This window comes from Oncorhynchus gorbuscha, linkage group LG08 (assembly GCF_021184085.1).
Source record: "Oncorhynchus gorbuscha isolate QuinsamMale2020 ecotype Even-year linkage group LG08, OgorEven_v1.0, whole genome shotgun sequence".
Taxonomy (NCBI): domain Eukaryota; kingdom Metazoa; phylum Chordata; class Actinopteri; order Salmoniformes; family Salmonidae; genus Oncorhynchus; species Oncorhynchus gorbuscha.
The window spans coordinates 15417296-15443484 of record NC_060180.1 but is presented as its reverse complement, the minus strand read 5'-3'; the positions used below and the strand labels follow the sequence as shown (position 1 = coordinate 15443484).

The window sequence follows — 26189 nt, the reverse complement described above, 5'->3', positions numbered from 1 at the left end:
TACCATCTACTGCATCTTGCCTATGCCATTCTGTACCATCACTCATTCATATATATTTATGTACATATTCTTTATCGCTTTACACTTGTGTGTATAAGGTAGTAGTTGTGGAATTGCTAGGTTAGATTACTCGTTGGTTATTACTGCATTGTCGGAACTAGAAGCACAAGCATTTTGCTACACTCGCATTAACATCTGCTAACCATGTGTATGTGACAAATACAATTTGATTTGATTTGCTATACTCATTCATTGCAGCTGCAGTGCTGGTTGTAGTGTGAGTGGAAGTAAGGAGAACGCACATTTTATGGTTTATAAACTCAGCAAAAAAAGAAACATCCTCTCAATGTCAACTGCGTTTATTTTCTTAATATGTGTAAATATTTGTATGAACATAACAAGATTCAACAACTGAGACGTAAACTGAACAATTTCCACAGACATGTGTCTAATAGAAATGGAATAATGTGTCCCTTAACAAAGGGGGGGTCAAAATCAAAAGTAACAGTCAGTATCTGGTGTGGCCACCAGCTGCATTAAGTACGGCAGTGCATCTCCTCCTCATGGACTGCACCAGATTTGCCAGTTCTTGCTATCAGATGTTACCCCACTCTTCCACCAATGCACCTGCAAGTTCCCAGACATTTCTGTGGGGAATGGCCCTAGCCCTCACCCTCCGATCCAAGGCGACGATCCTCACCCTCCTCCCATAGGCGACGTTGTTGACGGTGATGTCTGGTGAGGACCTGCCTTACAACAAGCCTACAAGCCCTCAGTCCAGCTTCTCTCAGCCTATTGCGGACATTCTGAGCACTGATGGAGGGATTGTGCGTTCCTGGTGTAACTTGGGCAGTTGTTGATGTCATCCTGTACCTGTCCCGCAGGTCTGATGTTCGGATGTACCGATCCTGTGCAGGTGTTGTCCTCGCAGTGGCAGACCACGTGTAACAATCGGCTATCCATCCTGTCTCTCTGTAGCGCTGTCTTAGGCGTCTCACAGTACGGACATTGCAATTTATTGCCCTGGCCATATCTGCAGTCCTCATGCCTCCTTGTACTATGCCTAAGGCACATTCACGCAGATGAGCAGGGACCCTGGGCATCTTTCTTTTGGTGTTTTTCAGAGTTAGTAGAAAGGCTTCTTTAGTGTCCTAAAGTTGGATTTTTCAGCTGTTCTAACATAGTTTCTAATGGTCAATTAACCTTTTAAAATGATAAACTTGGATTAGCTAACACAGTGTGCCATTGGAACACAGGAGTGATGGTTGCTGATATTGGGCCCCTGTACGCCTATGCAGATATTCCATTACAAATCAGCCGTTTCCAGCTACAATAGTCATTTACAACATTAACAATGTCTACACTGTATTTCTGATCAATTTGATGTTTTTTTTAATGGACATAAAATGTGCTTTTCTTTCAATAACAAGGACATTTCTAAGTGACCCCAAACTTTTGAACGGTAGTATATGTACTAGGTGGTGTCAGAGGAAGGCCCAAAAAATTGTAAAAGACTCCTGTCACCCAAGTCATAGACTGTTCTCTCTGCTACCTCACACAAGCGGTACCGGAGCGCCAAGTCTAGGACCAAAAGGCTCCTTAAAAGTTTCTACCTCCAAGCCATATGACTACTGAGCAACTAAACGAATCAAGTGGCCCCCTTTTTGTTTTTACATTGCTGCTACTCTCTGTTTATTATCTATGCAGTCACTTTACAAATTACCTTGATTAACCTGTACCCCCGCACATTGACTCGGTATTGGTACCCCCTGTATATTGCCTCGTTAATGTTATGTCACTTTCTTGTGTTACCTTGTGATTGATTTGCATTTTTAAAACTTTTTTTTTTAAAACTGCATTTCTTGAACTGCATTGTTGGTTAGGGGCTTGTAAGTAAGCATTTCATCCTAAGGTCTTTGATTTGACCACTGATCTAAGTGATTGCTATTCAGCAGTCTTAAAAGTATGCCTTATGTACTTTGAAGAACTACTAAAATAGTAATTTTGTCAGACTGCCTAGGCAGCAGATCTATAGAGATGAGATGATGACTTGGAATAAAATAATGTCATAAAATAAACAAATCTGAAATATTTTATGAAAGTAATGAAAATAATGGATGGTAAATAAGTGATAAGCAGTAGTGTGTAGTCATTACCATCATGGAATTTGTATTCATTGTTTTATTCTCTGTTACAGCATTCAACTCACAATGTCTTTAAAAATTATCAAAACCTGGGGGGGAAAAAATGTGGTAACCAAGTCCGAACCAACCTCAAGAAGCACAAATTGCTCAGTACTACCAGGTGAAAAAATATAAGATTCAACAATTCATGAAGTTGCCATGAATATTACTACAATTATTTGAATAGTACATTATACCTGAAGCTTTCAAAATCAACTCTGGAGCTCCAAGCCATTTCCACTGCATTTTTTTGTTTCCCTCTGATCGATCAGGGACTGATTTAGACCCGGTACACCAGGTGTGTGCAATTAATTATCAGGTAGAACAGAAAACTAGCATTCTCCGTAGTTGAATACCCCTGACCTACGGTATTATGCATTAAAAAGTACAGCTGAATTACACATTCCTGGCAACCTAATGAAGTTGCCACCAAATGAAATGAGACTCCAAACTAATTTTATTCTACACTCTATGGTATTGTGCCTTTACGTAACAGTGAATTCCATTGACATAAGGAAATGGAAAGCTTGCCTTTTTTTCAGGCTACGACAGGCGTGTCTCTGTCGTAGCCTACATTCAGACTGTGCAAGATATTGCATTTCTTCCAGGAATCGGAGGCTGGAATAATGGCTTATCCACAGTTGTAAAAGTTGCTCTTCCGATACATTTTGAATAGTTACAGTAGACAAACAATGATTAATTAATGAAATGGTCCTATTTTATTGTCTCTTGTAATAGTAAACATAATTTTCCATCTTTTAAATTAAGACTGAAAGCCTTGGAGGAATCTCTCAAGATGCTGATATTTTGCCGTACGACTCTAGTCTAATCAAGGCTTCTATAGCTTATCCTTACTGGACATCTCTTTTTGAAATCTTCCTCCTGCATACCAAGAAACAGGGTTAACTGCACTGAGATATTGGTATTACTTTATTAAACCAGAACAGCAAAGAGACTGTGCAAGTCTGTGGTGAATTTTTGCTGTAGCTGCAGCTTAAGGTCCCCATAATTACATGGTGTTGGTCTCTCCTAAGAGTTTAGAGTTAGGGTTAACAGGAAAATGTGCCCTAACAGGAAAATGTTGCCCCAGGCCACAAAACTGCTGGTGGTTACTGCATGGTTTAGCCAGACTGGTTCCCACTGTTTACCTGGCATGAACATTCTGCAGAAATCACAGGCTATCTGAACAGCTCTGTCTTATACTCTGACGTAGACAATCAGTCATTCATAGCATCGTCATGATGACTGCCCCATTCTCTCGCTCTCTCTCTGTGTGGTTTGTCATTCCCTCATACACCCGCCAGCTATCTTGAATTTCTTCAGTGTTTATTCAGTGTTCAAAAGTTTCAAGTTCCGTTATTTATTATGGACTGGTGAAATTGCCCATAGGTGAACCGCTGGGTCCCTGATTAGGAGCAAAAAAGGATTTACTCCATAGATTATGACATTAAGATAAAGAAAAGATGTCCCTGAAAACCACTATTGAGTTATGAATAAATGATTTGCTCCTTCATGTGGTTTCGGTAAGGTTTTGGCCTGTATCTCAGTAATTATTCTCCAACTGTGTCCTCCCTTACAATCAAATCAAGGGCCCTATGGGGTTCTCAGTTGGATGATTTCCACTCCCTGTTGAGTCCACTTCATTCTGTAGATCTGTTGCTCTCTATGGGTCAAAACAGGACATACAATACCTTACTAGTTCTCCAGGTATATATCTTAGCACTGTTTACAGTACGTCTCTTTCTGTCTATTGTTCTCTTCACTAACTTCACAGACAGCATACAGTACAGCCTGGGTGGCTGCCTAAGCATGTGTGGTTTGGTCAACTCCTCATGGGCACAGCACAACTAGATTTGAGACAAGCACATAGAGTAGTGCTATTGATAGACAATATGAGGTTACTCATGAAGTAAGACCTGAATGTTTTCGATAGATCTGCTGTGTCTCCAAGGAAAATGGTTTGGAAGTTAACACACTGTTTGGAAACTGTTTTGAAGTAACTATGACAGAGAACAGTTCAGGCTTAAACCCTATTTACTAAAAGAAAACTTAACTTAAACTTGTACAACTGAGCACAAGTGAATAAAATGAGATGTTTGTCTGAGCAGCTTTACTGTGTTAAGATAACAGGACTGAGTAGAGAGAGTAGGAGAGGGGGAGCGTGAGAGAGAATGAGAGCGAGAATGAGAGTTTGGGAGGGAGAGAGAGTGGGAGAGAGTGTAAGAGCGCTTGGGGGCTCTGCATGTGAGGAGAGTAGGTTTACGTGGCAAGTGTTACGCACGGACCGGGGGTGTGTGCGCAGCCATGCTGGCTTTATTTGTGCTGGGGGGCTCAGGGGCATATAGGGAGTGGAATTGTGTGTGACGGGTGATGGGGTGGGAGGAGTATCAGGGGGAGTATCGGGGTGTGTGTGTGTGAAAGGTCAAGGGGCGCACGGGTAAGAGGCCAGCTAGCCGTGTGTGTGTGTGTGTGTGTGTGTGTGTGTGTGTGTGTGTGTGTGTGTGTGTGTGTGTGTGTGTGTGTGTGTGTGTGTGTGTGTGTGTGTGTGTGTGTGTGTGTGTGTGTGTGTGTGTGTGTGTGTGTGTGTGTGTGTGTGTGTGTGTGTGTGTGTGAAGGGGAACTGACAAAGAGTTCCTGCACAAGGCTAAAATCTCTATGACGAATGTGTGCTTCTCTACCACATAAACAACTGTGGGCTGTTTCAGCAATCACACTCCCCTTACTTGATAAGCCATTGCATACTGAGCTTTTTGACTCATGCTGCCTCCCAGACACAGGACTTTTATTGTACATGCTGCAAGGCCAATACCATCTGAAAGATTGAATTAACTGAATCTCACTCGAGTGAAACTACCATTTTTATAATGAAATTTTTACAGGTTAGACAATGCGAGGCAAACATTTGCACCATTCTTATGTTTTTCTATAAAGATACTGTATGGATATTTGGCTAAACTAAAGCTAAAATACACACAGCAGTAGCAGAACTGCATTAAAACTGTGTAGCTCAGTTGGTAGAGCATGGCGCTTGTAACGCCAGGGTAGTGGGTTCGATCCCCGGGACCACCCATACGTAGAATGTATGCACACATGACTGTAAGTCGCTTTGGATAAAAGCGTCTGCTAAATGGCATATATTATTATTATTATTATTATTAAAACAGGCAAGTCTCTTAAACCACAAAGTCAGTGTGTGCACTGACAGTTTGTGACTTTTTGCCAAAGTAGCTAACACCATCATGAGTTCTAGAGCCAAGCCAGTGACCATTGTCACCTCTGCCTCAACAAGGAACCAACCCCTCCTAAGCTTGTAGGCAGCTAGCTGGAGCTTTTGTGAAAAGCAATTGAGTCTTCATCTCATAATACCCAGTGTGTGCCAGAAAATACACGTTAGGAAACCAACAGACACAAAATAAGACAAAGGGGCTGCCTGATGATTTTCAATGCTAAACAGCTGTTGAGTGTCAATATGTGGCAAGAACACATGACACACCAGTTGTCTGATGAATCAATAACAATCAATAAAGTCTTTATAATGTAGATGCATCTGCGAATTGTATATTGAGACGTTTATGTTGGAGTCAATAGACTGTTTGCCAATGCTGCTTTGAGATCCTTTGAATGTTCGAGTTTTGTGTTTCTCAACTCGTGCTGTGGTACAAGAACATTCATAACTGTTTTATAACACCTCAAATTAATGTCACTTTATTGAAGGTTTCTGTGCAGACTCTATAAGGGCATATGATATGGTTATGATGCCCATCATTCCATTTAATGTAATAATGTGACACAGATGTTGGTAAATTACATAACACCCTGTTTATATCATCTGGTTGGTATAGATTGTTAAGTAGCATGTAATAACATATGCCATTGGTTGTCATTCAGTCTATGTTATAGCAGCTGTTATTAACAGTTGACATTAGAGCATATGACAACAGGATCAATAGTCATCTATAACACCCGTTATAACTAGTTTTATAACATCTTATGCCATTACTCATAACAATATAAAACTCCTTATATCACTTTATGACTAATGTTGTTTGTTATAGCTGTTATAAGGGCTTTATGAATGCATACATAAGGACACCTACAATAGTGTTACTACATAGGTTTATGTCCTTATACAATATCTGATTTTGAATATGAGCTGCTCAATATGGTTAGAACCCCATGTGTAGTTTATTTCCCTTTATGCAGGGTTTTATTTGTTTGTTGTCTGACGGTACACATTCCACATCCCTTTTAGAGATAGTTTTAACAAAGTGACTCAGTGAAAGCATCTGTAAACTGCATTGAACAACCGCTCAGTATCCCCTTCTTATCCACCCACACAACTGCAGCTGGCGATCCAAAGACCAGATTTAGATCTACTCCATCTCTCTGCTAAATCAGCTTCAGTGAAATCAAAAGGTCCTCATCATGCCAGTGTCACACCAGCCCTCCCTCTAACCAGACCCTGAGTAAGATCAGGAACCCTGACAACAAAGGAGGATAAATCCCCTGACCCAAACCAACAGCCTTCCCAATTCCCAACCTCCCCTGTTTCCTCCCCAAGATGCATTCTTGCAACGCTCCCAACTTTCGTCCTGTTTTGGACAGGACCAATAATGGGATTGGGAAGGAGGGAGAGCAGGGCTGGGAGCAGGAAGTGCAAGTATAAATCTGAGTGAGGTGAGATGTAAACAGAGAGTGTCTAACAGGGCTATTTCAAAAGTATGGTGTCAAATATACAATTTTAAGGGTTATAGATATGTGCTGTGCATATGGGGCGATGCCCACAGGCATCCTAGGAGGCAGGCACACGCACGTAAACACAGTAGTCTAGACACTAAAGTTGTTGATATTCTGAGATTCCAGGAAGGGTGGGGGAACTGATATCAATCATATGTGCTAAAAGCAGGATTTCTCTCCGAACAGGCTCAGTTTGTTAACACTAGTGTGGCCACTACTTGCAGCACACTAACCCACACTAACCCAATCGATCAAATTGATTTAATCTACTGCATCTAATTTCATGCCCTCAGATGATGGAGTTGGAATACATAACTACTGTAAATCACATGTGCTTACTAAAGCTAGAGTTTGGAGACAGAGTAGAAGGAAGTATTATGGTATGAAGCATATTTCACCCAACATACAATTTCATATTAATCTACATTTCTTTTTGTGGAATGTTACACAGTTTAGAGTTAAAAAATAAATTCATTGGTATCCAGATGAAGACCTTATTTTAGCTCTACCCTACAACGTCTTAGGCTTTCCCTCCTAATATTTCTCACCTTGGTGACCCTTGTTCTAGCCTGTTCATCCTGCTGATGCAAAACATTTCATTTCCTGAAAGGGGCTGAAATATTAGATTTTGTTTTTGGGACCTACTGAGTGTGTTGACACAGTCTTTACTCATTCGCATAGTGCACACCCCTCCCTGCCCAACAAGAGAAGAAGCACGTTTCAAAAACATCACTTCACGTCATTTTTGCGTGGATTCCTGTTTTATCAGATCACACCCTGTTGAGTTTTTTAAATATATATTTTTATTTTTATTTTTCATTAATTTGTTAGGCCCTAGGGGGTGTAGTATATGGCTAATATACCACAGCTAAGGGCTGTTCTTAAGCACGACACAATGCGGAGTGCCTGCATACAGCCCTTAGCCATGGTATATTGATCGTTATATCATCAACCCCATAAGTGCCTTATTGCTATTATAGACTGTTTACCAATGTAATTACAACAGTAAAAATAACTTTTGTCACACCCGTGGCACACGGTCTGAAATACCACGGCTGTCAGCCAATCAGCATTCACTCAGTTTATATATAGATATACACTTTTAGTCAGAAGTTTACATACACTTAGGTTGGAGTCATTAAAACTTGTTTTTTTTTCAACCACTCCACAAATTTCTTGTTAAGAAACTATAGTTTTGGCAAGTCGGTTAGGACATCTCCTTTGTGCATGACACAAGTCATTTTTCCAACAATTGTTGTACAGATTATTTCACCTATAATTCACTGTATCACAATTCCAACAAAGTCAACGTATTGGAGTGGCCATGACAAAGCCCTGACCTCAGTCCTAAAGAGAAATTGTGGGCAGAACTGAAAAAGCATGTGCGAGCAAGGAGGCCTACAAACCTGACTCAGTTACACCAGCTCTGTCAGGAGGAATGGGCAAAATTCACCCAATTTGTTGTGGGAAGCTTGTGGAAGCCTACGCAACATATTTGACCCAAGTTAAACAATTTAAAGACAATGCTACCATATACTAATTGAGTGTATGTAAACTTCTGACCCACTGGGAATGTGATGAAAGAAATAAAAGCTGAAATAAATAATTCTCTCAACTATTATTCTGACATTTCACATTCTTAAAATAAAGTGGTGATCCTAACTGACCTAAGACAGGGCATTTTACTAGGATTAAATGTCAAGAATTGTGAAAAACTGAGTTTGGATGTAGTTGGCTAAGTTGTATGTAAACTTCTGACTTCAACTGTATATAGATGTAATTTTTTATTTAACCTTTTATTTAGCCCGGTAGGCTTTTGAGAAAAATGTCTCATTCACAACTGAGACCTGGCCAAGATAAAGCAAAGCAGTGTGACACAAACTGTCATGCCCTGACCTTAGAGAGCCGTTTTATTTCTCTATTGGGTTAGGTCAGGGTGTGATGTGGGGTGGGCATTCTATGTTTGTTTTTTCTATGATTTTATATTTCTATGTTTTGGCCAGGTATGGATCTCAATCAGGGACAGCTGTCTATCTTTGTCTCTGATTGGGAACCATACTTAGGTAGCCCTTTTCCCTCCTCTCTTTGTGGGAAGTTAACTTTGTTTGTGGCACATAGCCCTTAAGCTTCACGGTTGTTTTGTATTGTTTTTGTCGGCGTCATTTCTAAATAAAAGGAATATGTACACTTACCACGCTGTGCTTTGGTCCTCTTCATTCGACGGCCGTGACACAAACAACAACACAGAATTACACATGGAATAAACAAACATACAGTCAATAACACAATAGGAAAAAGTCTATACAGTGTGTGCAAATGAGGTGAGATAAGGGAGGTAATAAATAGGCCATAGTGACAAAATAATTACAATTTAGCAATTAAACACTGGAGTGATAAATGTGCAGAAGATGAATGTGCAGGTAGAGATACTGGGGTGCAAAGGAGCAAGGAGAAATAATAACAGTATGGGGATGAGGTAGTTGGATGGGCTATTTACAGATGGGCTATGGACAGGTGCAGTGATCTTTCAGCTGCTCTGACAGCTGGTGCTTAAAGTTAGAGAGGGAGATATGAGTCTCCAGCTTCAGTGATTTTTGCAATTAGTTCCAGTCATTGACAGCAGAGAACTGGAAGGAAAGGCAGCCAAAAGAGGAATTGGCTTTGGGGGTGACCAGTGAAATATACCTGCTGGAGCGCGTGCTACGGGTGGGTGCTTCTATGGTGACCAGTGAGCTGAGATAAGGCGGGGCTTTACCTAGCAAATACTTTTATAGATGACCTGGAGCCAGTGGTATTGGCGACAAATATGAAGTGACGGCCAGCCAACGAGAGCATACAGGTCGCAGTGGTGGTAGTATATGGGGATTTGGTGACAAAACAGATGGCACTGTGATAGACTGCATCACATTTGCTGAGTAGAGTGTTGGAGGCTATTTTGTAAATTAAGTTGAGGATCGGTAGGATAGTCAGTTTTACGAGGGTATGTTTGGCAGCATGAGTGAAGGATGCTTTGTTACGAAATAGGAAGACGATTCTAGATTTAATTTTGGATTGGAGATGCTTAATGTGAGTCTGGAAGGAGAGTTTACAGTATAACCAGGCACCTAGGTATTTGTATATGTCCACATATTCAGATTCATAAGTCAGAACCGTCCAGAGTAGTGTTGCTGGATGGGCAGGCAGGTGCTGGTAGCAATCGGTTGAAGAGCATGCATTTAGTTTTACATGCATTTTAAGGGCAGTTGTGGAGGCCACGGAAGGAGAGTTGTATGGCATTGAAGCTCGTCTGGAGGTTAGTTAGCAGAGTGACCAAAGAAGGGCCAGACGTATACAAAATGGTATCGTCTGCATAGGGGTGGATCAGAGAGTCACCAGCAGCAAGAGCGACATCATTGATGTATACAGAGAAAATAGTCAGCCCAAGAATTCAACCCTGAGGCACCCCCATAGAGACTGCCAGAGGTCCCGAAAACAGGCCCTCCGATTTGACACACTGAACTCAGTGTGGGCAGTCATTTGAGAAACCAAGGCTGTTGAGTCTGCCAATAAGAATGTGGTGATTGACAGAGTCAAAAGCCTTGGCCAGGTCTATGAATACAGCTGCACAGTATTTTATCTTATTGATGGGGGTTATGATATCGTTTAGGACCTTGAGCGTGGCTGAGGTGCACCCATGACCAGCTTGGAAACCAGATTGCATAGCAGAGAAGGTACGGTGGGATTCTAAATGGTCGGGGATCTGTTTGTTAACTTGGCTTTCGAAGACCTTAGAAAGGCAGGGTAGGATAGATATGGGTCTAGAGTGTCACCCCCTTTGAAGAGGGGGATGACAGTGGCAGCTTTCCAATCTTTGGGGATCTCAGACCATACGAAAGAGAGGTCTAGATTGTCTAGTCCTGCTAATTTGTAGGGGTCCAGATTTTGCAGCTCTTTCAGAACATCAGCTATTTGGATTTGGGTGAAGGAGAAATAGGGGAGGATTGGGCAAGTTGCTGTGGGGGGTGCAGGGTTGTTGACCAGGGCAGGGATGGCCAGGTGGAAAGCCTGGCCAGCTGTAGAAAAATGCTTATTGAAATTCTTAATTATCGTGGATTTAGCGGTGTTGACAGTGTTTCTTATTTACCATGGACTTTCAGTGTCCCATAACTTTTTTGAGTTTGTGGTGCAGGATGCAAATTTCTGTTTGAAAAAGCTAGCCTTTGCTTTCCTAACTGCCTGTGTATATTGGTTCCTAACTTCCCTGAAAAGTTGCATATCGCGGGGGCTATTCGATGTTAATGCAGTACGCCACAGGATGTTTTTGTGCTGGTCAAGGGCAGTCGGGTCTGGAGTGAACCATGGACTATATCTGTTCCTGGTTCTAAAATGTTTTAATGGGGCATGCTTATTTAAGATTGTGAGGATAGCACTTTTAAAGAATAACCAGGCATGTTCTACTGACGGAATGAGGTCAGTATCCTTCCAGGATACCCGGGCCAGGTTGATTAGAAAGGCCTGCTCACTGAAGTGTTTTAGGGAGCGTTTGACAGTGATGAGGGGTGGTCGTTTGACCGCAGACCCATAACGGACGCTAGGAATGAGGCAGTGATCGCTGAGATCCTGGTTGAAGACGGCAAAGGTGTATTTGGAGTGCAGGTTGGTTAGGATGATATTAATAAGGGTGCCTGTGTTTACGGATTTGGGGTTGTACCTGGTAGGTTCATTGAGAATTTGTGTGAGATTAAAGGCATCAAGCTTAGATTGTAGGATGGCCGGGGTGTTAAGCATGTCCCAGTTTAGGTCACCTAACAGCACGAGCTCTGAAGATAGATGGGGGCAATCAATTCACATATGGTGTCCAGGGCACAGCTGGGGTCAGAAAGTGGTCTATAGCAAGCGGCAACGGTGAGAGACTTGTTTCTGGAAAGGTGGATTTTTAAAAGTAGAAGCTGAAATTGTTCGGGCACAGACCTGGATAGTAATACAGAACTCTGCAGGCTATCTCTGCAGTAGATTGAAATTCCGCCTCCTTTGGCAGTTCTATCTTTTCGGGAAATGTTATAGTTAGGGATGGAAATTTCAGGGTTTTTGGTGGCCTTCCTAAGTCAGGATTCAGACATGACTTGGACATTTGGGTTGGCACAGTGTGCTAAAGCAGTGGATAAAACAAACTCAGAGAGGAGGCTTCTAATGTTAACATGCATGAAACCAAGGCTTTTACGGTTACAGAAGTCAACAAATGAGAGCGCCTGGGGAATGGGAGTAGAGCTAGGCACTGCAGGGCCAGGATTAACCTCTACATCACCAGAGGAGGAGCAGGGTAAGGGTATGGCTAACAGCTGTAAGACTGGTCATCTAGTACGTACGGAACAGAGAGTAAAAGGAGCAGGTTTCTGGGTGCGGTAGAATAGATTCAATGCATAATGTACAGACAAAGGTATGGTAGGATGGGAGTACAGTGGAGGTAAACCTAGGCATTGAGTGACGATGAGAGAGGTATTGTCTCTAGAGACATCAATTAAACCAGGTGAGGTCACCGCATGGGTGGGAAGTGGGACAAGAGGGTTAGCTGAGGCGTATTGAGCAGGGCTGGAGGCTCTACAGTGAAATACGACAATAATCACTAACCAAAACAGCAATGGTCAAGGCATATTGACATTAGAGAGAGGCATGCATAGCCGAGTGATCATAGGGTCCAGTGTGTAGCTGGGCGGGCTGGAGACACGGCGATTCAGACAACTAACGGGCCTAGAAGATATATATAGATCTATATATACAGTGCCTTGCAAAAGTATTCATCCCCTTGGTGTTTTCCCTATTTTTTTGCATTACAACCTGTAATTTTAAATATATTTTTATTTGGATTTCATGTAATGGACATACACAAAATAGTCCAAAAGGTGAAGTGAAATGAAAAAAATAACCTGTTTCATTTTTTAAAATATAAAATAAAAACGGAAAAGTGGTGTGTGCATATGTATTCACCCCCTTTGCTATGACATATATTGCAACCAATTACCTTCAGAAGTCACATAATTAGTTAAATAAAGTCAACCTGTGTGCAATCTAAGTGTCACATGATCTCAGTATATATACATCTGTTCTGAAAGGCTCCAGTGTCTGCAATAGCACTAAGCAAGGGGCAACACCAAGCAAGCGGCACCATGAAGACCAAGGAGCTCTCCAAACAGGTCAGTAATGAAGTTGCGGAGAAGTACAAATCAGGGATGGGTAATAAAAAGTATTAGAATCTGAACATCCCAAGGAGCGCCATTTAAACCCATTATTTTAAAAATGTAAAGAATAGGGCACCACAACAAACCTGCCAAGAGAGGGCCACCCACCAAAACTCACAGACCAGGCAAGGAGGACATTAATCAGAGAGGCAACAAAGAGACCAAAGATAACCCTGAAGGAGTTGCAAAGCTCCACAGCGGAGATTGGAGGAGTATCTGTCCATAGGGATCACTTTAAGGGTACACTCCACAGAGCTGGGCTTTATGGAAGAGTGGCCAGAAAAAACATATAACATGTTTGGTGTTCGCCAAAAGGCAAGTGGGACACTCCTCAAACATATGGAAGAAGGTACTCTGATCAGATGAGACTAAAATTTATATTTTTGGCCATCAAGAAAAATGCTATGTCTGGCGTAAACCAAACACCTCTCATCACCCCAAGATAACCATCCCCACAGTGAAGCATGGGGGTGGCAGAATGGAAGGAATGATGGATGGTGCTAAATACAGGGAAATTCTTTAAGGAAACATGTTTGTCTCCCAGAGATTTGAGACTGGGACAGAGAACCTTCCAGCAGAACAATGACCCTAAGCATACTGCTAAAGCAACAATCGAGCGGTTTAAGGGGAAATGTTTAAATGTCTTGGAATGGCCTAGTCAAAGCCCAGACCTCAATCCAATTGAGGTATCTGGTATGACTTAAAGATTGATGTACACCAGCGGGACACATCCAGCTTGAAGGAGCTGGAGCAGTTTCCCCTTGAAGAATGGGCAAAAGTCCCAGTGGCTATATGTGCCAAGCTTATAGAGACATACCTCAAGAGACTTGCAGCTGTAATTGCTGCAAAAGGTGGCTCTACAAGTTATTGACCTTGGGGGGGGGGGGGGGGGGGGGGAATAGTTATGCAAGCTCAAGTTTTCTACTTTTTGGTCTTGTTTCTTGTTTGTTTCATAAGAACAAATAAGTGGTAGGAATGTTGTGTAAATCAAATGATACAACCCCCCCCCAAAATCTATTTTAATTTCAGGTTGTAAGGCAACATAATAGGAAAAATGCCAAGGGGGTGAATACTTTCGCAAGCCACTGTATATATTCACCAGGAAATGACATCATGAACTTGTTTCTATTTCTTTTTTGCAATATGGTGTCCAAACATTTTAAGAGATGGGATTAATCTGCCTCTGTCTTCCACCATCCTTCTTACAATTCCCGACAGGTTATTAAAATGCCTTGAGTGATCTGCACTCAAATTTGAACTAATATTAACTTTCCAATGCTTCTGCGCCCAACCTCGAGGTGAGAAAATAACTGTGTGAATAATGAAAAAGCAATGGAAACCACAAAAGGAACCACACTGGTTCAACTTCACTCATTGGCAGGGTTAGTATTTTGGATGCTATTGAAGCTGAGCTCATCCGGTTGATTTATTAGTGTTTTGATGTTTCTGCTAGAATGTGAATATAATCCTAATTTACGGAAATGTTCATCTTTAGTCTGGCAGCTGTCATCAGGTCCTCTCTTTTATACTGGCAGCTTAATCCAAGCAGTATCAATCACTTCTTATCTAATCTTCTTTATTGGACTGGAATCATGCTACACTATTTTCCATTGTCTGAGATAGAGCTCTCTTTACAATGTTCCAGACACTGAGTTTACCACAGGTTGAATAATCTATTAATTTAGACGCATTTGGCTTTATCTAGTTTAACATTTTGTTTGGTATACATTTCTCTTATGTGGGACAGGAACACCGCTATTTCATTTATTTTTCACTAAATACTGTAATTGATTTAATCTAAGAGAGAAACAGTATATTGACAATGTTATTGCATTTTCTTTGTATCCTCTGTTTTAGTATCCATATACTTGAATTGTCTGTTAGCAGTTAAACTACACGTCTGTTTACTCAGGCAAGCCTTGAAGCAGCTTGGAGTTTAGGCCAAAGGATATCCTGGTTTTTCATCCAGATAACGTAGTATGTGCTGTATACTGTCTTGTTACTCTATGTGAATCACTTCTCTCCTCTTTTTATGACACTTTATTTATTTTATGGAACTCTGTGACCAGTCTGAGCCGTCAGTAATGTGTGAACTCCATCTCAGCAGTCTCTGATTCTAGGGTACAGTGGACATGTTAGTTCTGCTCCTAAACGGGGTTCTCTGCAGCTGGAGATGTTTTGGAGTGTTTTTAAGATTCAGTGTACAGTGGTATGTGGGTCAATTTGTTAGGAAGATTTTATTTCCTGTTTTGAAGTCATGCAACAGGTGCCTCGTTTTTGAAAATGAGAATTATCTCCAATGATCTTTCCTTTTGATGTTTAGGTTATTATATTTTTTTACAATACCTGTCTGTGCATATTAAGTGTGCTTTAGTCTATGGTACAATCCTCTGGTACAAGCCTCTGGTTCAAACTTGCTTTATGGTATGAGATTTATAAAATAAACACCAATGCCATGCAATGCAACAGGGACTGCACAGTTTGTATAAAAGCCAGTTATATGAAATAAACCCCTGCAAAACTGCCATCACAGTGTAAGAGCAACCTCATCTATAATAGTGACACATTCTTGGATGTTTGAAGTGATAAATTTATGGTCTTGTTGAACAACATTGTCAAAATGAAGTCATTTCTGGTGCTTAGATGGTTAACCCAGAGAGGGCAGGAAAGAAGCTTTCCATTGGCCATGCTGAATGAAAGTCCTGTGTTCTAGTGTTTCATAGCAGCTGAGGCCTGGCCTCCTGAGCTCAACTCCAGCCCACTCATCTGGTTCTATTTAAGGCCTCTGGTGTCGACTCTTATGATTGGCGTACACAACCCCCCCTACTCTTCCTCCAGCCCCAACGAGGAGGAGAAGGAGGCTTTTTAGCAGTGTTTATTTTCCAGGGGAAACCGTTCCTCTATCCCACTACACTGTCCCATCTATAAACTGCTGCTGCTCCTGCTCTGTCTCGCTATTGCTCTCCTCTCTTTCTCCTCTCTCTTTCTCTACCTAAACCCATCTATTCCTATTTTTATTATCTCAAGTTTGGACAATGGATGAGGCCCCCCAACATCATAGAATGGATTCTCTTCAGCTAACTGCTTGATGTTTTTGGGGGGACTTTTAGTTTTCTTTTTAGACTCTCCACTGCCCCTGGTTTTGGGCTGGTGGGGGATCCAGCTATATGGCCAGACTCTTGGGAAGATGCACTGAGCCCAGCGTGTGTTCCCATTGGCTAAGGTCTACTGACAAATTGGCCTATGGCACAGCGGGTGCCCGGCAGTCGCTCTCGCGGACCCATGCCCGGGAGTTGGCTGACAGCTTGTTTTTTCCCATCAACCCCAGGCTTGGATGGTGCAGATCCTATGCTACTGGAGCAGTACATGGTGGTGGCCAACTATGAGAAGCAGGAGCCAGCGGAAATCAGCCTGCAGGCCGGCGAACTGGTGGACGTCATCGATAAGAGCGAGAGCGGTGAGTTACCAACTTACACATGCATATGCATACACATGCACGCACACACACACAGAGATGCACATGCATGCACACTTTCCGGCCAGCATCAACATGAGCTCTTCCATTTTCACCTCTCAGTCTGGGTTTCCTGTCTTTCCCTCATCCCGATAGTTTCCCTCATGTTACCTCCTCTCCCTATCTTTCCCTCTCTCTCCCCTCCCTCTTTGTCCACAGCCTTCCAACTGTGCCTTAGCCCCATCTGGAGGCTTGCTTTGGCCTGCAGAGAGGCCTGTTTTTTTCCCTTTGTTGGTTTAGGCTGGGGGCCAGAATGTTGCCTTTTGTAGGGGGAACGTCTCTCAGACTTCTTTATTAATTATCCAGCTCACTTTAATGGAAAGACATATGCCAGCTGCACAGGGTCCTGAGTCAGCTGCTTAACCTCTAAAAATTGAGTGCTAGGAGTGCTAAACCCTGCACGCACAGCCCTTAAGATCTTCAAAAATAACTGAAAACGATTTTCATCTAGCCCTTGTTATGAGATTCATTCAATTTGTCTTTTTTCTGTAAGTGTATTTCACAATGAGGTGTGGTAGATGTTCGCAGAGCTGCCTCTTGACTATTATGCATATTATGCCCTCCAGTAGAAACAAAGACATGATGTACTCTTTATAAAGTGGCCTTACTTGATGATGGCCTTGCCTTACTTGATGATGGCCTTGCCTTACTTGAGGATGGCCTTGCCTTACTTGAGGATGGCCTTGCCTTACTTGAGGATGGCTTTGCCTTTCTTGAGGATGTCTTTGCCTTTCCTGAGGATGGCCTTGCCTTACTTGAAGATGGCTTTGCCTTACTTGAGGATGGCTTTGCCTTTTTTGAGGATGGCCTTGCCTTTCTTGAGGATGGCCTTGCCTTTCTTGAGGATGGCCTTGCCTTACTTGAGGATGGCCTTGCCTTTCTTGAGGATGGCCTTGCCTTTCTTGATGATGGCCTTGCCTTTCTTGAGGATGGCCTTGCCTTACTTGAGGATGGCTTTGCCTTTCTTGAGGATGGCCTTGCCTTTCTTGAGGATGGCCTTGCCTTTCTTGAGGATGGCCTTGCCTTACTTGAGGATGGCCTTGCCTTTCTTGAGGATGGCCTTGCCTTTCTTGAGGATGGCCTTGCCTTTCTTGAGGATGGCCTTGCCTTTCTTGAGGATGGCCTTGCCTTTCTTGAGGATGGCCTTGCCTTTCTTGAGGATGGCCTTGCCTTTCTTGAGGATGGCCTTGCCTTACTTGAGGATGGCCTTGCCTTACTTGAGGATGGCCTTGCCTTTCTTGAGGATGGCCTTGCCTTTCTTGAGGATGGCCTTGCCTTTCTTGATGATGGCCTTGCCTTACTTGAGGATGGCTTTGCCTTTCTTGAGGATGGCCTTGCCTTTCTTGATGATGGCCTTGCCTTTCTTGAGGATGGCCTTGCCTTACTTGAAGATGGCTTTGCCTTACTAGAGGATGGCTTTGCCTTTCTTGAGGATGGCCTTGCCTTTCTTGAGGATGGCCTTGCCTTTCTTGAGGATGGCTTTGCCTTTCTTGAGGATGGCTTTGCCTTTCTTGAGGATGGCTTTGCCTTTCTTGAGGATGGCTTTGCCTTTCTTGAGGATGGCTTTGCCTTTCTTGAGGATGGCTTTGCCTTTCTTGAGGATGGCCTTGCCTTTCTTGAGGATGGCCTTGCCTTTCTTGAGGATGGCCTTGCCTTTCTTGAGGATGGCCTTGCCTTTCTTGAGGATGGCCTTGCCTTTCTTGAGGATGGCTTTGCCTTTCTTGAGGATGGCCTTGCCTTTCTTGAGGATGGCCTCACTTGATGATGGGCTTACTTGATATGATGTCAGTGTTTACTTTTGCCGCTACACTTTGACACAGTTAAGGCTTCTCACAAACCCTTGCACTATAACATCAAAGCACATCTCACCAATTAACTGAACCACAGTTTTAGCTGATGCAGCATAAGGAAACCTGTAGTTTTACTGTCCCTTCAGTAGAATGAAATGAGAGGTTTTGTCATGTCCATCTCATGAGCCTCTAGAGAGAGAGAGACAGGCTATGTAACAGAGGTTGACATCCTGGCTTTAATGGTGTGCCCAGACAGTAAAGCACTAATGGGACTCATGTGTTCTTCAGAGAGGAGGAGAAACGGGGATCAGAAAGCAATTGGTTTCACATTGGGTGTGAGTGAAAACCCATGCCATAGAGACCTAAAGGAATAGAGTCAATTGGCTGCTTTGAAGTGTCTGTACCCACCCTTTGAGTTCCTCCATTTATTTTCCTGCCTTGGTCCAGTTGGATTTGAGCCCACTAGGGAGTCACTTTGAGGCAGATTTCCAAACACCTTGAAGTCCTTTTGCCCAAGGCCTTGACCTGAGTCCTTTCCTCCATAATTAGCATGGACCTTGATGGATGGTGCTGGAGACTGGCTGCAGTACATTTTGATGACTACAGGGTAAATGTGTCACTGGTTAGGGAGTTCATCCACCTGCAGGTCTAACTGAATCACTGTTTGATTCATAGGAACACAACCTATAGTGTATAGACAGTATTTGACATAAAGGACTCAAAGCACTGTAGGCTAGGGACTCCCAAGTATTATAGAGGTAGCTAAAGCCAATCCACTCAGCGTAATGTGTTCAACAAAATGGTTAGCATTAGCTGAAGCCTATTTTGTTATACAGAATGTTTAGCGTTAGCTAAAGCCTGTAGTGTTCATCAAAACCGTTAGCATATGCTGAAGCCTGTTGTGTTCAACAGAATGGTTTGCATTAGCTAAAGCCTTGACACCTCCTGGACAGCATAGGCTAAGCTGCAATGTGGGTGACATCATTCCTCAGCCCTGTGCCAATGCTAACAGTTCCAGGTGTGCGTAAAAGAGTCCATTTAGTTTATTATCCATTTCTCACAGAATAAGTTAATGTCTTTTATGGCATCTGACAGGTTGCTTTCTCTCTCAGACTTTCAGTGGTGAACATGCTCTTTATGAACCCAAAGCTGCTAAAAGGTCTCCATACTTCTCTGTGGAATGATGGCAAAAAGGTTCTGCAGGTCTTTAGAGGCTTGTACATTTATTAAAGGGTGTGAATATGGTGTGTTGACATTTGGCTGGGAATGTAACTTGTCCTTATGTCTGTGTAGTGTATGCATGGCGTAAGAGTGCAATTATATTGTGCTTTACTTATTACCATGTTGGTTCTCAAATTTGAACATAGAGTTACTTACCAAAGTGCTTTCTATGTACTTTCATTGTACAAGGTACATTTAAATGTGAATTTCACTGTTACCGTATCCAAGGTTAATGCCATTGTAATGCAAAGGATTGCCCACTACACTAAAGGGAAGGCATGTGTTCTTACATTGGATTATATAATATATTTCTGACAGGGGCTTTGAATCTAGGTCAGTTCATATATGCAAGCTCCGGTTTATCAGTGTTCCATGTCCTTTTACCAGGACAAGTCAGTATTTTCCATTGCAATGGTTTGTTGATACTGTACTGCTTTTGGCCTCCAGTCGCTGTCATAGTTAATAATGATTCATGTTTTCATGAGAGGGTGTTCCTTGTTATTGGATCAGGTACCAGAGGGGTATACTACAAAGCAAGATCAATGACTTAACTAGCTAACTTATTCTGAAATATTCTGAAATAACTTTACATTTTTTAGAAAGATATGCTTGAAATTGACTCAACAACCAAAACAACATATCTAGCTGGCTAAATCATTGATCCTGGTTTGTACTATATTCCTCTGGTTAATCAACATAGCTCAGAATGGCAATGTGTGTTGTGGACGCACTCAGCACTGATTTTATTTTTCTTTATTTTTTTCATTTTTTTTTTATGTATATCATAGAATTCTTGTGAAATAATCTTTAAGACAAGGAATGCTGCGCTGCCAGGACTCATCCAAGACAGAGAAATGGTACAAGATCTATCTTTTTGATTATGTAATTTTCTCAGCGTTGCATAAAAATCAACTGCCACTTTTTAGGATACTCAAAAGAAGTGTTCCATCAGTGTTTTTATCCCTGGTGCCCTTGCAGTTGCTTGCATTTGTTTGATTGCAATTCCTCTAATGGTCTATTTTCACAACTGAATTAAGTCAGAGCTTGTCAGAGAGAGACCCTAGCTTTGAAGAGTAGAGGTGTGTGGGGTGGGGAGAGAGTCAGGGGGAATATGGAAAAAGCCATTTCCTGCCAAAGTTAGTGGTTCAGAGGTTGGTTCATTATAATGGATCCTCCAGGATGCTCCTCAACATATACACTGTGTTAGAGAGATGTTAACCAAGGATAGGCTAAACTAGCACCCCACTTTTTAACCTTCACTTAACCAGGTGGGTCAATTAAGAACAATGCCGTCTTTATGGCAATTACGACCTGGCACAACAGACCCAGTGCATTTCTCTGAGGTTCAAGTGCACTTCAGTCTACTGTTGAACTTTTCTTGTTATCAAAATGTGTAGGAAAGGTAAAGAATTTCCCTCTTGAGGTATGCTGCCTGTTGTCTAGTCTACTATATACCTCAAGGGCAGTGTTAAGCTAGCCTTGCCCAGTCCAACCCAGATAATATCCCTCTAAATCTTTTCGGACCACTGTGCGTTTACATTGGCCTCGCTCCAAGTCTAGATCAGCTTTTTGAATTGTAATTTGCCAAATTAACTCCAGGAATGTCTGTGTCGGAGAGGGCAGCAACTCGGGTTTGTCAGCCCCTCAGGCTCTAATAGCCTCTCTGTACAACCCTGCGTGTGTTTCCGTCAATGAACCAATAACTGCGTTAATCAGTGGTGAATTCTGGGAACACGTTGTAGGGTTTTTTAGTCTGCTTAAGGGCTCTCAAATGGTAAAGCTGTGTCCCAATTCTCTTCCCCATCTCTCTTCGTTATTGATGGACCATGGATACGTTGAGGAGGAACTAGATGGCTTTCCTACGTACTGTATTACTCTCTGCTCTTAAATCCTCTCTGATACTGTAGATCAATGTTCATGAGGGACAGGAGATGTGAATAGGAAGCTGTTGAACACCATTTGGCTACGGCCAGACGATGGACATGAACCAATGGATTCGTGAGGCGCCTCACACTTAGGAACAACCATTAAAGTTAAATAGCATTTTAGAGGTTTGGGATATCAGGCACATCTCACATGCCATCTGTGCTGTCTAGAGCCTGGGACTGTAGAAGGCTTTTCTAAAGCTACGTACAGTACACCATGAGGGGAACCTTTCATATTCTAAGGTGCTGCGTGGGTTGTTCCTTAGGTCAACATTAGTTCTTATGCCGTTTTTCGCCTAGCACTTTTCAACAGAACCATCGCTGGTAATTGGACCCAGTGTTTTATAAAAAAACTGAAAGTGAATGTATTGCACTTGATATATTTCCCCTCTTTGATACAGTGTTAATAACTACAGAAGCTTGAACTGAATTAGGTTTTCTGCTGCAGTGCTTTGAATTTACCACAGGAGGACTCCAATGAAGTTGTAGAAACATCTCAAGGATGATTAATGGAAACAGTATGGACAAATTTCAAGTCTAATAGTTATGTAAATAAGGTATTTATATTCTTAATACATTTGCAAACATTTCTAAAAACCTGTTTTCGCTTTGTCATTATGGGTTATTGTTAGTGATGCACCAATATGACATTTTTGGCCAATACCGATATCCGATATTTTCCTTTGCGCCCAAAAAAAACAGTTACGGATAACTGATATTTATCATTTTAGCCGCCTTTTTAAGCATTCTAGTACACTTAAATAGTTAACACACACATGGACGCAGTGGTCTAAGGCACTGCATCTAAGTGCAAGAGGCCCTGGTTCGAATCCAGGCTGTATCACATCCGGCCCTGATTGGGAGTCCCATAGGGCGGCGCACAATTGGCCCAGCGTTTTCCGGGTTTGGCCGGAGTAGGCTGTCATTGTAAATAAGAATTTTGTTCTTAATTGACTTGCCTATGTAAATAAAGGTAACACACTCACACCACACTGACCAAAAAGTTATTTTGTTGGCATTTACGTATGTTCCCATTTACCAGTAAAATATCATCAAAACCTATTTCTTTCACTTACCTGCTGTGCTGTTTCATTGTTCATTTGTTAGGTCATTTCATTCTCAACCATTTTCTATGGTACACCATTTTGGTCTTTGCCATGGAACGGCGTTTGGGTCTTTGCGTGTCAAAAAATATACTATTTAACACTTTGACGTGTCAATTAAGCTTGATGACCAATCAGGACCTGAAATGACTGCACGTCACATAATAATTTAACACGTTCATACATTTTTTTACATAGTTATTACACATTGATTACACTATCACTCGTATTTCATGTCACAACGATTCGTCGATAGGTATGCTATTATGCTAGTGAAGTTGTCTCGCGCATGTACAGTGCTGGTCATAAAAAAAGCTAGCTAGCTCATGGATGCAAACAATGTTCTTCCCCAAAAACAAAGCAAAACGACATATGTTTAAGTAACTATAGTTAGCTAGCTAACCTATAGCTAGGCGTCATAATCTAAAATAATCCAAATTTATAAGACATGGTGGTCAAATCAAATCAAATGTTATTTGTCACATACACATGGTTAGCAGATGTTAATACGAGTGTAGCGAAATGCTTGTGCTTCTAGTTCCGACAATGCAGTAATAACCAACAAGTAATCTAACTAACAATTCCAAAACTACTGTCTTATACACAGTGTAAGGGGATAAAGAATATGTACATAAAGATATATGAATGAGTGATGGTACAGAGCAGCATAGGCAAGATACAGTAGACGGTATCGAGTACAGTATATACATATGAGATGAGTATGTAAACAAAGTGGCATAGTTAAAGTGGCTAGTGATACATGTATTACATAAGGATGCAGTCGATGATATAGAGTACAGTATATACATATGCATATGAGATGAATAATGTAGGGTATGTAACATTATATTAGGTAGCATTGTTTAAAGTGGCTAGTGATATATTTTACATCATTTCCCATCAATTCCCATTATTAAAGTGGCTGGAGTTGAGTCAGTGTGTTGGCAGCAGCCACTCAATGTTAGTGGTGTTTAACAGTCTAATGGCCTTGAGATAGAAGCTGTTTTTCAGTCTCTCAGTCCCAGCTTTGATGCACCTGTACTGACCTCGCCTTCTGGATGATAGCGGGGTGAACAGGCAGTGGCTCGGGTGGTTGTTGTCCTTGATGATCTTTATGGCCTTCCTCTAACATCGGGTGGTGTAGGTGTCCTGGAGGGCAGGTAGTTTGCCCCCGGTGATGCGTTGTGCAGACCTCACTACCCTTACGAATGTGGGCGGAGCAGTTGCCGTACCAGGCGGTGATATAGCCTTCTTCACGATGCTGTCTGTGTGAGTGGACCAATTCAGTTTGTCTGTGATGTGTATGCCGAGGAACTTAAAACGTACTACCCTCTCCACTACTGTTCCATCGATGTGGATAGGGGGGTGTTCCCTCTGCTGTTTCCTGAAGTCCACAATCATCTCCTTATTTTTGTTGACGTGGTGTGAGGTTATTTTCCTGACACCACACTCCGAGGGCCCTCACCTCCTCCCTGTAGGCCATCTCGTCGTTGTTGGTAATCAAGCCTACCACTGTTGTGTCGTCCGCAAACTTGATGATTGAGTTAGAGGTGTGCGTGGCCACGCAGTCGTGGTCGGACCCATCTATGTGAAGCTAGCCACAATAAGGATTAGCCACAACAGTGGACATTTCGGTTTGCCTTCAAAATATATGGTATGGCATAATTCTACCATTTTTATTAATTTGCATTACTGTCAATGACATACTTTTATTTTGAAGGCAAACCCCCAAAACCACTATTGTGATTAATCCTTATTGTGGCCAGCTTCACAACACATGTCCCGGTCCAGTCGAACCTCACGAGCCAGATGAAGTTAACTAGCAGCTTATAACGTTCGCTTTACAACAGGGTTAAGTAGCTGACTAACTATTTATTTTAATGACCTGAAGTTCAGTCTCAATAGGCGAACAAGTGGCAACCTAGCTAATAGTTTCTCACAAGGATTCCTAAATCATTGTTAAGAATAATGAAAATGACTGCAGTTTCTACTGGTCATTGTTTGCAGGCCGGTTGAATTGGTGCTAGCTAGGTACCAATCTAAAGCTAGCTACCCCAGAAGTTGCAGTCAAACAAATTATGCTTTTATTACCAACGCGGTATTGAAAACACATCATGGCCGATGTTTGCAGACTTTTTCTGTAAAGCTTTGACAGTGCTACTGTATCTCTTTTGACACGCAAATACTTCAACAGCGTTCCATAGTATGTATGTTGTGAAGCTAATAGCAGTGACGCTGTTACTGTGTAGGGCGACGTCTGAAAAATAGTGCACTTGGTAGTGTGTAGCGGTGCTTGACCAGTCGGCGAAAGCCATCATCACCCACGACAGAACGGTTGATTGTCAAGGGCAATGAATTCCATTATCTTGGCTTTTGTTCGGGCAGCCTAGTCATTGTGTGCAGATTGATGCGGGGGATAAAAAATATATTTAATACGTTAGAGCCTTATTCTAAAATGTAACAAAATGTGGAAAAAGTCCAAACAGAAGGCATCTCAATACTATGTTAATTACACTGCATATCATTATAGTTTCACTGTAGGAAAATCTGGAGTTGCTTGTCCGTGTCCCATCTTTGTCTTGAGCGCTAAATATGTTGATTACAGTAAAAAGGAGACTGGAGTGTTTAACCTAATAGTGTTTCCGGACAACAGGTACTGTAGGGGAGACCAATAGGGCTGGCCCTCCTCGACAGATAGGTTCCTCTCTTTTGTCCTCCCTCGGAGAAAGAGAGTGGAGCAGAGTAGTGGATACAAGTAGATACAAATAAAGCTTTATCACTTTGAAGTCTGAACCAAACATCTGTTTACTTCCTCCACTTTCTCCTTTCAAAGTAATCCATACTGTAGCAGTACCGTTTTTCTTCTCCCCCCTAGAGCCACATTACGACACACATGGCTTACATAATCAGCATCGTTTTTAATGATTCATTTTCTTTGTAAACAAAACAAAGAATCCACTGGGAACACACTGGTTGAATCAGTTGTTTCAACATAATTTGGCAATGTAATGTGATGTGGAAAATACATTTGATTTGAAAAAGTAATCAACCAGTACTGTTTTCATAACATTTGAACCAACGTTGTAAACATTGAAATTGGAGTAAAACTTCAACTTAAATACAGTGGACCCAACCTAGCACTGTTGCAGTTCTTGACACAAACCGGTGTGCCTTCTACCATACACCGTTCAAAGGCACTTAAATATTTTGTCTTGCACACCCACCCTCTGAATGGCACACATACACAAGCCATGTCTCAATTTTCTCAAGGAGTGAGGTTGGGTTTATGTAGGTTTATTGGATCTTTGGAAGTTTCGAAGTAGTTACCATTAGCCCTTATACATGTTTTTTCATAATGTACAGAATATATACTATCCAAGCAAATGTTGATATTTGGTTGTGTTCACAATTCAATATCTGGTTTGTCTACAAATTAATGATTGATTTGTTGGATTTACGTTCCAAAGTTTAAAAAAAGATAAAAAAAAAAAATAGAACTAA

The 26189-nt window shown here is 41.9% G+C and overlaps 1 protein-coding gene across 2 annotated transcripts in view; it reads left to right on the top strand.

The window, feature by feature from the left end:
* Nucleotides 1-26189, top strand: part of LOC124041246 (SH3 and PX domain-containing protein 2A-like) — a 102806-nt gene that overhangs the window by 39699 nt on the left and 36918 nt on the right. For both annotated transcript variants that reach the window (XM_046358610.1, XM_046358609.1), the window contains exon 7: nucleotides 16464-16592. In XM_046358610.1, coding sequence (XP_046214566.1) covers nucleotides 16464-16592 — 129 coding nt within the window. The remainder of the gene's footprint in view (nucleotides 1-16463; nucleotides 16593-26189) is intronic.